The sequence below is a fragment of the Miniopterus natalensis genome, chromosome 1 (assembly GCF_054644295.1).
Source record: "Miniopterus natalensis isolate mMinNat1 chromosome 1, mMinNat1.hap1, whole genome shotgun sequence".
In the NCBI taxonomy this organism is placed as follows: Eukaryota; Metazoa; Chordata; class Mammalia; order Chiroptera; family Miniopteridae; genus Miniopterus; species Miniopterus natalensis.
In genome coordinates, this window is record NC_142081.1 from 21,324,785 (window position 1) to 21,339,425 (window position 14,641).

A 14,641-nucleotide genomic window follows, 5' to 3' on the forward strand; every position below is an offset into this window, starting at 1 on the left:
CAGGATTGAAAGAGAATTGAAAAGAGAATGTTATTTAATTCTGTTTTCGTATATCCACCTAAAGTCATCCTGAGGTTACAAGTCCACACTTGGTGACATGCTGTTCTAAGACAGGGAGTGGTTTGGTCCCCATTCTGCAGACGGGAAGGGGATGGAGATACAGAAAGTGTTACAAGATAGTTTAGAATGGAGCTCAAGCTGCTGCCTGGCTCCACTAGACCACGTTGCCCAAGGACATGTCCCTTGAACCCATCCAGGAATACAGGTGGCCTGTGGGGAGGAACTGGCATGCTTCCTCCCTGCCCTGGCTCTATTTCAAGTGCTCAGTCTCATCCTGAAGGTTCCCAGAGCTCAAGGCTCAGTCTTCTTTGCCAGGCAGACGAGGTGAGGGAGGGTGTAGAGTCATAGCACAGAGGCCAGGCCAGGACTAGCAGGGACAAGTGAGCCCCCGGCTGGGTCAGAGTCCCTGCACTATGGCAGCATGACTGAGCTCTAGGCTCACTGCCCTTGTTCTTGCCCCCCATAGACTTCCCAGAAGTTCCCCAGGGTTCCTGCTCCCAGAAGAGAGTCCCCAAGTGAAGAGAGGCTGGAGCCCAAGAGGGAAGTAAAGGAGACCAGGAAGGAGGGGGAGGAGGAGGTGCCAGAGATCCAGGACAAGGGGGAGCAGGAAGAGGGGCGAGAGCGAAGCCGGCGGGCAGCGGCTGTCAAAGCCACACAGACACTACAGGCCAATGAGTCGGTAAGTGTGACCTCCCCTGGGAGCCCAGGGCCAGGAGAAGGGCTGGAGCTGGGCCTAAGTTGAGTGGGAGGGAGGGCAGAGCACAAACATGACTGTGAGGATGATCATCATAGCAGGAAATGTACGCAGTGCCTTATGCTATTAACTCATTTAACCCTACGTGGTAGGTTCTGCCATTATCCCCACTTCACACATGAGGAAATCGAGGCCCAACATCAGACAGCTAGTAGGCAGCCTGACTCCAGAGTCCGCTGTTAAATTTTACACTCTACTGCTTTTGTTTCTGAGACTCAGGGAGCGAGGTTTTATGAAAATCAGAAGGTATGTGGGACACTGGGGAAGCATTCATGAATTGTAGCTCAGGCAGGGCTCCCCTAAGAGAGCTGTGTCCCTGACAATGTCTGAAAGTGAGCTGATATCATAGGAGTAACAATAATAGCCCCTCACCATGTTCTCTGCAAAGTGCTCTCCTGTCTATGATCTCATTAATTCCTCACAATAACCCCATAAATTGTTAACCCCTACTTTGCAGATGGAGGAAACTGGGTTCAGAGGTACTAAGTGACTTGCCTGAGGTTCCATCCCAGATTCTCTTAGTGCAGCACTTTTTCTACCCCATCACAGGCCAAGAAACAGTACATACCAGCCAGAGCTGTTCCTTGTCAGGGAGGGGTCCCCCAAGAGAGGGTAGGGATGGGAAGGGTCTGTTGGGGGGAACTACTGTGAGTCTTTTATTTTAGTGTTGCACACTTATGCTTGCAGGCAACCCCCCCCCCCCCAGCTGCAGACACACAGCTGCTTGCTTCCCTTTGAGCCTTGGCTGTGCTCCTCTAAGAGCTGTGTTCTGTATACAGGCTTGATAGAGTTCTGTTGACTTCTGTCAACACTTTTCTGTAGGGTCAACATAGTGCACATACATATGACTTCTAATGGCCGTCTGGGGCTCCCCTAACCCGAGTACATGCCCCTGAGCAGCACTTTTCCAGGCCAGCACAAGGTGTCCTCTGCTCTCTGGAATATGCCTGGCATTTCCCGTGGTGGCTCACATTGTCATGAACTAGATGCCTGCACATCTGTCCCTTCCTCTAGACTGCAGGCTCTCTGGGGGCAGGGGCTCCTATCTGTCACCTCTGTATCCCCAGCACCTGTGCAACACACGTTTATGGAATAAAGTCATAAATGGACTAAATGACTGAAAACATGAACACTTGTATCATTCATTGAAACACCAAGTCTTGTCAGATACATTGAGAAGTCCTAAGGCAGCTAGGGCTGTCCCACAGAATTTCTGTACCAGCAACTTGGTAAAGATAGAATTGGCCAAAGATGGAATGGGTTGCTGAAAAGGCAGTGAGTGCCTTGTCACTGGAAGGATTCAGGAGAATGCTAGGGGACCATCTGGCAGGAGTATATGACCTTTAGGAGTCCTCTGTTCTCCCAAAATTCCAGAATTCAGGATCCCGTCTCCCCCAAATCTCTCAACGTCTCCTTGTTTGATTCTCTCCAGGCCAATGACATCCTCATTCTCCGAAGTCATGAGTCCAACGCCCCTGGGTCCGCTGGTGGCCAGGCCTCAGAGAAGCCAAGGGAGGGGCCAGGAAAGCCACGAAGGGCACTGCCTTTTGCGGAGAAGAAGAAAAAACCAGAGCCATTTAACAAGACCCAGAATCAGGAGAACACTTTCCCTTGTAAAAAGTGTGGCAGGTAAGAGGTGTCTCCAGGGGGACCTAGCAGGGTGGCGGGGTTGGTAGCGGGCAGAGGTTGGTGGAGGAGGAAGAGGTCGGCTGAGCTTTTGCCTTGTCTTTTGATTGGCTCAGAGGGTTGACAGGGCAGTCATGTCACTGGGCAGCTTCTGGAAGAGGGATGGTGACACTGAATGAGGAGCTCATCTCTCTCCTTGTTGGAGGGTGGGGGTAGGCCGGGTGGCACCGGCCAAGTCAGGAAGGGTCTGGGACCCCCCACCCCCCAACACATGCACACATGCACATGCACACACACACACACACTAGCCTGGTGACCCCCCAAAAGACACACACACACACCAGCCTGGTGGCCCCCCAAAACACACACACACACCAGCCTGGTGGCCCCCCAAAACACACACACACACCAGCCTGGTTGCCCCCCCAAAACACACACACACACCAGCCTGGTGGCCCCCCAAAACACACACACACACCAGCCTGGTTGCCCCCCCAAAACACACACACACACCAGCCTGGTGGCCCCCCAAAACACACACACACACCAGCCTGGTTGCCCCCCCAAAAAACACACACACACACACACACACACACACACACACACTAGCCTGGTGACCCCCCAAAAGACACACACACACACCAGCCTGGTGGCCCCCCAAAACACACACACACACCAGTCTGGTGGCCCCCCCAAAAAAAAAAACACACACACACACACCAGCCTGGTTGCTCCCCCAAAACACACACACACACCAGCCTGGTGGCCCCCCAAAACACACACACACACCAGTCTGGTGGCCCCCCCAAAAACACACACACACACACACACACACACACACACCCACCCCCCCACCACCCCCCCCAGCCTGGTGGCCCAGAGGGGTGGGGACAGGCCTCTCACTGGAGCCCCCCTCGCCTGGCCGCAGGGTGTTCTACAAGGTGAAGAGCCGCAGCGCCCACATGAAGAGCCACGCGGAGCAGGAGAAGAAGGCGGCGGCGCTGCGGCAGCGGGAGAGAGAGGCCGCGGCCGCCGCCGCCACCTCGGCCGCCTCCCCGCGGCCCACGGAGGGCGCGGGCGAGAGGGGCTGACGCGCCGGCGCGGCGGGGACCCCAGGACCCGCCCCTCCTCCGGGCGCCGGCTCGCCCCGCACCTGCCCTGCCGAAGCCCGCAGCGCGCCGGACTTACAGAGGGGGAGAGGACAGATCCCGTGGACTTTAATCTGAAAAACAAGACAAAACAAACAGCTCTGTTATTTATATAAAGGCCCAGGAGCAGTGTTAAGGGCTGCAGGATCCAGTTCTCTGTGCATTTGGTCTGTCGGAAGGTGTCCTCCCGCTTTCCTGGAACTGTGAGAGTCCCTCTGGCAGGGGCTCCAGCTGCTGCCGCCGCCGCCTCACTGGGACCCCCGCTGCTGCGCAGTCTCTTCCCTTCCTCTGTCCCCCCTGCGCCCCTTGGGCACCGCGGAGAGCCAAGCACAAGCGCACCCCGTTGTAGCATTATCACTCCTCTCCAGAGGACCTCAAATGCCCTGTCCTAAGCCTTGGAAAAAGGGAGTATGGTCGCCGGCTCAGGGGGAGCTCAGCCTGGCACCTGTGCTGACCCCTGCACGACTTTGTCCAGGCCTAAGTGGCTCCAGTGATCCTGTCCTCAGAGAGGCCTCTTCCTCCCTGGGAGTGAAGCTACCAGAATGCCTGGAGGGAGAGAGACTGAGGACAAGTACCCATCCCTTTGCTACTTGCAAGCAGCCTGCTGGGGCTGGAAGGTTTTCTCATATGTTTGGGGGAAGGCCAATGTTCCTGTCGAAGCTCTCAGCCTGCTGGAGGAAAGGGGACTGTGAAGATTGGAAGCTGCAGGGCTAGGCCTGAGGGAACTTTTGATAAGCCTTGGCTCTTCTGCTTCCCACCTTTTTGCCAAATACCTTTGGGCCCTAGAGACTGCTAAGGGAGCTTAGCCTAAGCCCTGCCTGCCCCTCCTTGGTGCAAGTTTCCTGCCTGCCTCTTGTCTTGCCCTTGGCAGCTGCCACCTAACCCCACCCCACCTGATCTAGTGCTGATATCCACAGCCCAGCCCCCAGTCCTGCATGCTGGAGATTTCTGGATCCTTCCCTGGGAGGGGGAGGTCTCCTAACCAGATTGGACAGGAGCCTTCATTCCTTGACTTGTGTCACTTGGGAGCTATTTATTTATTCTTAATATTTAATTTTTAACATCCTCTCAGGGACCAGGGGCCTCATGCTTTCCAGAGGCCCAAGTGCATTTATCCCAAAACAAGGCACCTTCTTGGCATCCGCCCCCCCCCCCCCATTCCCAAGACCAAGGTCCCTCACCTCATTGCTCTGGAAGCTCTTGCCAATAGGAATGATAGTAGCTGCTGAAAGAGGGTGAAAAGGTGGAAGGTATCACACAGAGGCTAGCAGGAGCAAGGGAGATCAAAGACAGTTCTTGTTGCTACCTCTTCTCGGGCTATACTTTCAAATTGCCTGAGGGGATTGGCTGGAAGCCAGAATATTGGTTTGCTTCTGGCTTGAAGAAGCCATATTTGGCAAGGAGTCACTAGTGAAAGGGCTAGAAGGTTCTGGAGGCCCCTTCGCTTGCCATTCCCACAGGAGGGCTGAGTTATTTTTCTGATCTTGTTACTCAACTTGTATAAAAGAAGTTCTAAGTGAATGCAAATATACGGCATGTCAACATGTTAGGAAGGAGTTAAAAAGCATTCTGCTACTCATGTTGGTAGCTGGGAGTGGGGAGAGTTTCATTTCTAAACTATGCATTATCAGGTATTTTTCAGCATTTATACATTAATATGCTTCTACAAGACCCCAGCTATGGGAACAACAAAATTCTCCCCCCAGACTCCTGAACACCTAGATTTCCAGCTTCCCAGTTAATTTCCTCCATAAGCTTCTACAAGCTCAGTAACCCAAGATTGCAAAAATCTGGTATACCCTCCAGAAATAGGGGGGTAGCAAATTTAGGCTTTCTTCTAAATCACTTGCGTAACATGAGTGCCTTCGCAGCTTTGCCCCAAAGTGCTACTTGTTTCCCAAGGTTTCTTCTATTTAAATTGTATTTAGTTTCAGGCCCCTCTATGGACATGTAACAGAAACCTCCTTTGTCTAGAGTGATGCTCCTTTCCTAAACTCATGGAGACCAGACCAGGTGAATGTAGGTGGAGAAAATCAAGGTGGTACCTCTCTATTAATCCCACTAGATGTGGGGTTTTAGAAAGAGGGGTTCATGCTCCAGGATAGACGTATATCTAGAATGCAGTGTGAAAGTTAAAACGTTTAGAGCGCAGATGCAGTTGTGGCACGTGACCTGCCAGTTATGTAGGTGCCACCATAGAAGTCGGCGTAGGTATATCTTTTATGGTGCTTTCTCCCTGTGAACACATCAGGCTCATCTTTTGTTGTTTTTTTCTTCTATTCAAAGCTCTTCGCTTTAAGAAGTTAAATGACAAACACCTCCAGCTTTATAATGCCCTCTCACACCATCTCACACAGCCATCTCCCGGCCTCCCTCTGCACTCAGCAAGGGCATGAAACTAACCTAGTGCCTGTATTCCAGACCATTTCTGAGGTCTCGTACCCACCCAAGGAGGCAGCGCTTCAGAACTGTCCTCCATGCCTTCAGCAGCCCCCTCTCGCGGCTAAGGTACACACCCGTCCCTCTGCCACCCCACCTCCACCCCTGGCACAGAGGTCGTGTGCTGCTTATGTCTAAAGGGATCCCCTATATTTAACTGCCTCAGTGACCTAACCTCTTTCTTCTCGTGTGCCAGAGGTTAAGATGAAGGAGGAGTACAACACATACTTAAGCCCCAACCGTTTAAAGGTTTTCACTGGGGCTCACTTTTCTTGGATGGTATTTATTACCAGACTGGCAAGCCTAACTCCTTAGGTTTACAGGAAGTATGCATATTTTTATAAAACAATTGTATGTCCTCCACATATTTCTCTGTGTTACTATTGGCCTCTAATAATTTGCAGCTGTTTCACCTTTTCCTCATTTGTCTCTCAGTTGAAGGCCTTGTTGGAGGGAACAGCACAGGAACAGCCTTGACAGTCTGTAATTATTGTATAAATATTTTAATAGCATATAAATAAGTATATTCCTTTTATTTTGAAAAAATGATCAGACACTGCCTTTTGTGTGTTTGCTGCCTGTGGCACCCTTTTTTAAAAAGACTGTTACATATTAAAATAGTGTATATATATATAAATATTACCTCTTTTGCTGTACAGTTGTGATAGATCAGACTGAAGATTTTATTTTTTGTGTGCTTTTTATAAAAAAAATTAATACACTAAAGAAAATCTTGCTGATGTGATTGTAATGTACCTATGTAACTTATTTACTTTTGAATGTTCTTCTGTATCTTTAAACCTTTTATTAAATAAGGTTGTAAAAATTCAGAGTTGAATGCTGTGTTCTTTAGGGGATTGACGTAAGTAGGCCTTGTTTTGCTTGCAGGGGATTACTGGACATTTTTGAACCATAAAGATTCTGTTTTATCAGCCCATTGTCAGTGATGCCAGGACAGGAGAAATTTACACACTAGCGTTTGCCTGGCTACAAAGATTACTGAATACAGGTAGTTTTACAAAATTTTAGAGATCTCAATTCACTGTCTCACGTAAAAACATGTAAATGACACACTTGCAACATTTTAGTTTCACCGGGATGAAATACGGAGGGTGGAGAATGCGATCAGGTGGCATGAGAAAGCCATGTGGCTGAAGAGGGTGTTTTCGCGTTGAACCCGCCACGAGACTGGACACGCCTGTTATGACGGACGCATTTTCAACAGTATCATCTTAAATACCCTTTATTATAATCTTTTAAACACCGTGCTTTGTAAAACAACAACACATCTGAAAAATACGGGAAAAGAAATGCGCCGTCAGAGAGGCCTGTGCTCCCAGCCCCGGCTGTCACCATGGCAACCGCTGGAACTCCGGGCCGCCGGAGCCGGTGGGTCTCGCGTCGCCTGGGCTACCGTTGCCATGACTACATTGGCGCTGAGTGGGCCTCGGGGGCGGGGCGCGCGGACGCCGCTCGCTAGACCGGCCCCTCCCTTCACTGCGGCAGTAACTCCACCGGCGGCTGCGGGAGGACCACCGGCAGCCGCGGTCAGCCGGCCCGTCGCAACCCGCCCGCCCGCCGCAGCCCGCGCCTCCACCGCCTGCCTTCGGTCGTCGGCCGTCCTCGCCTCCCAGAGGGCTCCCTGCACCCGCGAAGAAGCTGCTCGCGGACTAACCCTGCCGCGGCTGCTGCGACCTCAGGACGGACAGTGTCCCCCTCCAGGAGCGGCACAGACCTCGCCTGCTGACAGCTGCTCCTCCGCCTGCCGAAGGCCCGGCTCCGACCGCGAACGCCGGCTCGACCCCAGGAGCCGCGACAGCCCAGCGCCCCGGCGGCGGAGGCGGCGGCCACGCCCCCACCCCGGCGGCCTCGCAGCCCCGCGGCTCCTTCCTTCGCCACCCGCCGTCGCGCCGAGCCTCCTGCGCCGCGAGCCCCTGGCCGCGGCCCCCGGCCGCCGACCCCCACCGGAGACGCAAGATGGCCGCGGCCGCGTGACTGGGTGACTGAGCCTTCCCGAGGCTTCGCTACGAGGACTCGCCGGCCGGCCGACTGCCTTGGGGGCAGCGAAAGGACTACGGCGGGACTCTGGTGCCGTTTGTTAATTGTGGTTGCGTGCAGCTTGCCTCCCTCGGGCATATTTGGGGGTGTCTGCTGTTGTCCTCAGCCCTAGAGCACAGGGAGCCGGCTAATCCGTATTCGTAGAGTTGGGCCCGTGATAGTTGGGAAAATGGCGATGACCCTGTTGGAAGACTGGTGCAGGGGGATGGATGTGAACTCCCAGAGAGCCCTGCTGGTCTGGGGGATCCCAGTGAACTGTGATGAGGCTGAAATCGAAGACACCCTCCAGGCTGCGATGCCCCAGGTGCCCTATCGAGTGCTTGGGAGGATGTTCTGGAGGGAAGAGAACGCGAAAGCAGCCTTGTTAGAGCTCACTGGCGCCGTGGATTACGCGGCCATCCCCAGGGAGATGTCGGGAAAAGGGGGGGTCTGGAAAGTGGTCTTTAAGCCACCGACATCCGATGCTGAATTTTTAGAAAGGCTGCACCTTTTCCTAGCGAGAGAGGGGTGGACCGTGCAAGATGTTGCCCGTGTCCTTGGGTTTCAGAACCCCGCTCCGCCCCCGGGCTCAGATATGCCAGCAGAGATGCTAAACTATATTTTGGATAATGTTATTCAGCCTCTTGTTGAGTCCATATGGTACAAGAAGCTGACGCTGTTCTCGGGGAAGGACATCCCGGGGCCCGGGGAGGAGACCTTTGATTCCTGGCTGGAGCACACTAATGAGGTCATAGAGGAGTGGCAGGTGTCTGATATAGAAAAGAGGCGGCGGCTGATGGAGAGTCTTAGAGGCCCCGCCGCTGATGTCATCCGCATCCTCAAGACTAACAACCCCGCCATAACTACGGCCGAATGCCTGAAGGCACTGGAGCAGGTGTTCGGGAGCGTCGAGAGTTCTAGGGACGCGCAGGTCAGATTTCTGAACACTTACCAGAATCCGGGAGAAAAGTTATCGGCTTATGTCATTCGTCTGGAGCCTCTGCTGCAGAAGGTGGTGGAGAAGGGGGCCATAGATAAAGATAACGTGAACCAGGCCCGCCTGGAGCAGGTCATTGCCGGAGCCAACCACAGTGGGGCCATTCGAAGGCAGCTGTGGCTGACCGGGGCTGCGGAAGGGCCGGCCCCCAACCTCTTTCAGTTGCTGGTGCGAATCCGGGAGGAGGAGGCCAAGGAGGAGGAGGAGGAGGCCGAGGCTGCGCTCCTGCAGTTGGGCCTGGAGGGGCACTTCTGAGCCCGGGAAGCGGAGCTGCAGTGCAGACCTAGATAACAGCTTTGTCTCTGTGCTGTCCTATAGGTGTCTCTTAGTGAAGTCTTGTTTTCTGGGGGGGAAGCCAGGCCTGCATATTCATGGAGCAGTGAAACCCAGCACCCTGAGCCGTGCGAGTGAGCCATGCCAGCGTGCTAAAATGCCAGGTAAAGGCTTGGACACGGGTGCTCAGTGCAAGCTGTGATCGTGGCGTCACCACCACTTGTGAAAAACGTGAACTTGTGACACTTCTCATCGAGGTCCTTAAATGTGAAATTGCACGTTCGGATGTTTATTTCAGAGCCTGGCTAACACCAGAAATGTTCAGTAAAAATGTCAACTGTTAATACTAATGATGTGAATAGTTTTTGTGTTTACTGTAAATGGTTCCTTATTTATATTAATGGGAAGAAATGTGAATTCGATATTCTTAGTGATTCAGCTTTACAGTGCTAATTTCTTGGTTTTCATCTCTAAACATCGGGATCAATTTAATTGAAAAGTATCCTGAGACTACAAAATAGGGTGTTAGAAAAATACTACAATTAGAGAGCTGTGTAAATTAGAATTTTTCACTGTATAAGATACAGATATAAATCGCATGGGGAGGTTAATATGAACCAGTTACAGTATCCATTCCCCCGTTTCAAATCTTTATCATTGAATAATAGTTCTCTTTACTCGTGCTGGTTCTAAGTGTTCTAAATTTGAAGTTATCAAATACATGTATACAAATAAAATATTTTAAAAAATTCTAGTCTTTTTTCTGACATGTATAAAAAATTTCATTGTAATTAAGATACATATCTTTTCTCAGACTTCCATGTCACTAAAAAAAAATCTATTATTTTATCTAAGTTTTATATCATAGTATGTACTTTTAATGTACTCAATTTTTGCATGTTTTCTACAAGGCAAATGTTAGGCTAAATAGGTATAAGTAAATATTAACTTACTATAAAATGTTAGGAAATCCTGAAATGGAGTTTAGCCATGTTTTTCCTCTCTTTTTAAGTTCCTTTCAGCTAAAAGTGTTTGTTTAACTGCAGGAATAACACTGTAAAGTGAGTGTTTCGGTTTTACAGCAGCCATTTTACATCAGGATATAAAAGGATATATGGCTTAAAAACATGTTTATTTGACTGCAGAGATTCAGTGACTGAAGATGTCCATCTTTTGAGATCCTAGTAAATCCAGAAGTGATTACATGAACATAGTGTTCAGTGGGGGTTTTCCCCTAGTAACAATGATTTAAAATTATAGCCCACCTATTGTAACAATCGTAAGGTAAAAAATATATTTATAAAGGCTAATATTGGTATTTGTTTTAACAGATTTTTCTATACACTCATCTCCTCACTTCCCACATGACATCTGTCCTTCCCTCACGCTCTTCTCTGAACATACACATCTCCACATATTTGACCCCCACAACAGACAGGCAGATCTCTCCCGGGAAACATTCCTCCTCTCCCCACTCCATCTCACACAGCTTCTCTGTCCACACCCCGGCGCGCACACTGCCCTCACCTCATAATTCTTCACACATTCGTCCTGCCTTCCCCACAACACTCCCTCATAAACGTGCTCCCTCCTCCCACCACACACGCTATACCAGTCTCCCACCCTGTCATACATTCCCATTTCTCCACACGCACACACCAACCAGCCACCACATATATGTACACACTCCCACTCTATGTACATACACACATAACGAACAATGGGTTCTTCATATTTTTTTAGCCAATATGTTTTGGGCATCCTATATCTGCACATAGTGATATACCTTCTTTTTATAGGTGCAGAGTTGACTGCATTTTAGGAGGGAGGGTCATCTCCTGGGATTCTTTTACTATATATAACAATTGTATATATCTACATATACACATAAACATTTAATACATACATATGGTATAAAACAATGTCAGGATTCTAGATCTTTTGTTCTAGAAAATGATGAACTTAAAATAATAATGAACTATTTTATGATCCAAATTAAGGTTTTCTCTTTATAGGCTCAAATTAAAATCTTTCTGCTTTTTGAAGGACAGCAGCAAGAAACATAGCCTCATAAGCAAATAACTATGGAATAAAGAAGTAGAAACTGCACTACATGTCCCGTTCTGGAACCAAAATAACATTTGGCTGATGGCACAGAACATGTGCTGGGAGCACGTGTAATGTTACTGATGTTGCTCAGTTCTTCCTGTTTGTTGCATTATCAAAAAGGGGCTGTCCACCATCAGGTTACTGAGACCACAAATCAAGGGCCTGTCAGCCAAACTGAACCGTGGACACTTCTGGAACTAAGGAGAGGACTAGGAATGAAGTGCAGTAGTGACTTGCTGTACCTGTAAGGATTCTTTCCAGGATGCTGATCACTTTGAAATGGTGCCCAGAGAACTGGGGAAGACTTACAGACCTGGGAGAAAAAATCATTGGTAGTGAACTACTGGGGGTGGGGGTGGGAAGAGGCTAGAGAAACGCGTCAGTCTCTCCCTCTCTTGCTCGCTCTCTCACATGCACACACACACAAAGCTGTGGAATATGTTATCCAAAGACTGAATTTCTTTGGAACAGAATATCATTTGAAGTTCAGATAGTTGCTCTGTATTAGCTAAAACTAATGGTTATGTAACTAAAAAAGATACAAATTAGTTTTTTTATAAAATAACACAATTTATTACTATTTTAAAACAAGTCTCACAAAATAACATTCAGAAACAACATTTCTAAATAATTTAACACAATAATTTTAGTCATAAAGTTCATGCTACAAAATTCCTGCATATAAAAGATAATTACCAAAGTATTAATAGATGTTAATAGATGTTAAAATGTTCTTCAGAATGGAGTTGGTTCTAGAAGCCAAAGATTCTGGAATGATGCTCGTGATCATGGCTGCCACCCTGGGAGAAGCAGCTGGCAAAATGTATATTCCTTATAGCTACCAACCCCCCAGTCTTTTGATGGGATTAATCCCTCTAGGCAATAGCACCTCAGAGGCAGGGAGGGACCCTGCTGATCAAAGAAGCAAATAATTTCCCACCCTCCTAACATTAGCCACAACTTAATTTAGCCAACATCTAAATTAATTTTTTAAATCTAGATGTGGGAAAGATAACTCACAAAGTTTCTGAGTCGGAGAAGTCTACTAGACACATCCTCCCAAGGATGACTGTCAATGTAGCAGACATGGAAGGTGACACCAAGTGGGGAAACGGAAATCTTGGCTCTGATTACATCAACAGACAACTGTTGCAGAGGTGGGCTTAAAGCGAGCAAGACTGAGTTCTGACTCTAATATCCACATGCAGGCAAGGGATTTACCCATCTGCCCTGTGGGAGGACTTCCAACCAACATCCAGTTCATAATGTTAAAGTGCAAATCTACTGAAAAATAGTTTACTCTCCCCCACCCCCTTGTTAAATTTGCCAGATCATAATTTGGTGGGCTGGTTCCTCTCTAACCTGCCCAATATGGGAAATTAACTGGAATCCAGTTATGACATCTCCAATGTCAAGTGAAAATTTATCGTAGGTCAGAAAAAGATAAGACAGTCTAGTTTTTCCTTTCGGTATTCTTCCTTTGCAGCCACTGGTTTATTAAAAGGCAGGAATAGAGATACAGATGTGAGATTTCTAAAGTTCAGTGATTTTAAAAAAACAAACATCCCCTTAAACTTTTTTTATTGCACCTATTTTATGGTTTTATGAAAAAAACAACTCATGCTAGAGTGACAATAAAGGGATATGGTCAAGTTGGCTGCGTCAGAAGCGCCGACTCTGCTACACCAAAGCTCGTTTTATACTTAGCTATTTACAGACACTTTAAGCGGCCCAGAGAAAGATGTGTGCCAAAGGAACTAATTTCTGGTAAAGGATAGCTTGCAGTTTAGCAGTTTTCTCCCTTTACCACTACTTACAATATAAAGCCTTTGTGACTAATAGACCCAGTTAGAGATACACTACCTGGATCGATGCTGGACACTTCCCCTCAGTTTCTCTAAGTTAATGATTAAGTCCAACCTTTCTAGTCCTGCACGTTTCCAATTTAGTCCTAAGAGAAACCCAGGCAGAAGATTCTGGGTCACAGAGATAACTACCTTCAACTACATACACATCACCAACTCTGAGAAGAAGGCAACAGTTAAGATTCATTTCCTATTCCCCTTATTCTACTTTAAGCCACTGGTGAAAGATATCAAAAGAAGCATCTATTCCAGTCAAAATTCCTCTTTCCAAACAGAAACAACATTTAAGTGTCTTATACTACACCTCTCTTTGTGGAATGGATCCAATAACCATTCTTCTGATCACATCCAAAATTTGTGTCTACACCAGCTAACTCTCACATGTGATTACCAAATTTTATGAAATATTTTTCTATATTTAATGACTGCTACAGTCTGTAAAATCCTGTGCATTACTGGACAATGAATGAACACTTAAAAATGGCAATCTATTTTCTAAAGTATACTTAAAATGTTAAATTTTAGAGACAAAGCAAATCTAACATAAACTTGGATTCTGTTGAGAGTAAGAGAGAGGTAGGTTAATAATCACTGTCCTAAGATAAGCAAAATGTTAAGAAATAAAAGTTGAGGGGGAAAAATAAGTTGAACCTTCCAGCCCTGAGTTTCTAATGTGATGTGAGAATTATTAAAATAAGCATTACAAAAAAGGGAAACACCAATAACCATTTCCTTCCATCCATGATTATTAAGTACCACCTTCTCTCATATAACAAGTCAGGTGGCATATGGCTAAAGAGTGAAAAATAAATGGACCCTGGACTAAAGGAATGTTGGTGTAAAGCACTGGTTCTTAACTAGGGGTGAATCTGTTCCTCCCCCTCTGCTCCAGGGGACAGATGGCAATGTGTGAAGACATTTTTGGTTATCACAACTGAGAAGAAGGTTCTTCTGGCATCTAGTAAGTAGAAGCCAGAGATGCTGCTAAACATCCTATAACACACAGGACAGTCCCCTACAACATTATGGAGCCCAAATGTTGATAGTGCAAAGGCTGACTCTAATTTAAAGGAACAAGCTCCTATCAATAGAGAACAAAACCTTTCAAGACCTGACCAGTTACGCAGCCACAAGCTTCAAGTTCGGGAACACAGACAAGCTGAATTACTTGGCAGGCTGGAATCAAGTTTCCTGTGTAAATATTAACATACTAAACTGATTCCAGAGCTCTACCATCATTACAATAGAGGAAATTTAAATGATCCACTAAAATGGCATAATGCTTTAAATCAGGAGCACAGAGAGAACCCCAGTATAAGTAGGTTAAAGATCT

The 14,641-nt window shown here is 47.9% G+C and overlaps 2 protein-coding genes across 6 annotated transcripts in view; both read left to right on the plus strand.

Moving 5' to 3' along the window:
• Positions 1-6,857, plus strand: part of MIDEAS (mitotic deacetylase associated SANT domain protein) — a 104,992-nt gene extending 98,135 nt beyond the window's left edge. For all 5 annotated transcript variants that reach the window (XM_087819281.1, XM_087819289.1, XM_087819288.1 and 2 more), the window contains 3 exons: positions 527-739; positions 2,247-2,443; positions 3,369-6,857. In XM_087819281.1, the coding sequence (XP_087675407.1) occupies positions 527-739; positions 2,247-2,443; positions 3,369-3,531 (573 nt within the window). In that variant the 3' untranslated portion in view covers positions 3,532-6,857. The remainder of the gene's footprint in view (positions 1-526; positions 740-2,246; positions 2,444-3,368) is intronic.
• A 1,125-nt stretch (positions 6,858-7,982) lies between these two features.
• On the plus strand, positions 7,983-10,270 carry PNMA1 (PNMA family member 1). Its single transcript, XM_016208139.2, has one exon. The coding sequence runs from the start codon at positions 8,255-8,257 to the stop codon at positions 9,314-9,316; it is 1,062 nt and encodes a 353-aa protein (XP_016063625.1). The 5' UTR covers positions 7,983-8,254; the 3' UTR covers positions 9,317-10,270.
• The last annotated feature ends 4,371 nt before the right edge of the window (positions 10,271-14,641 follow it).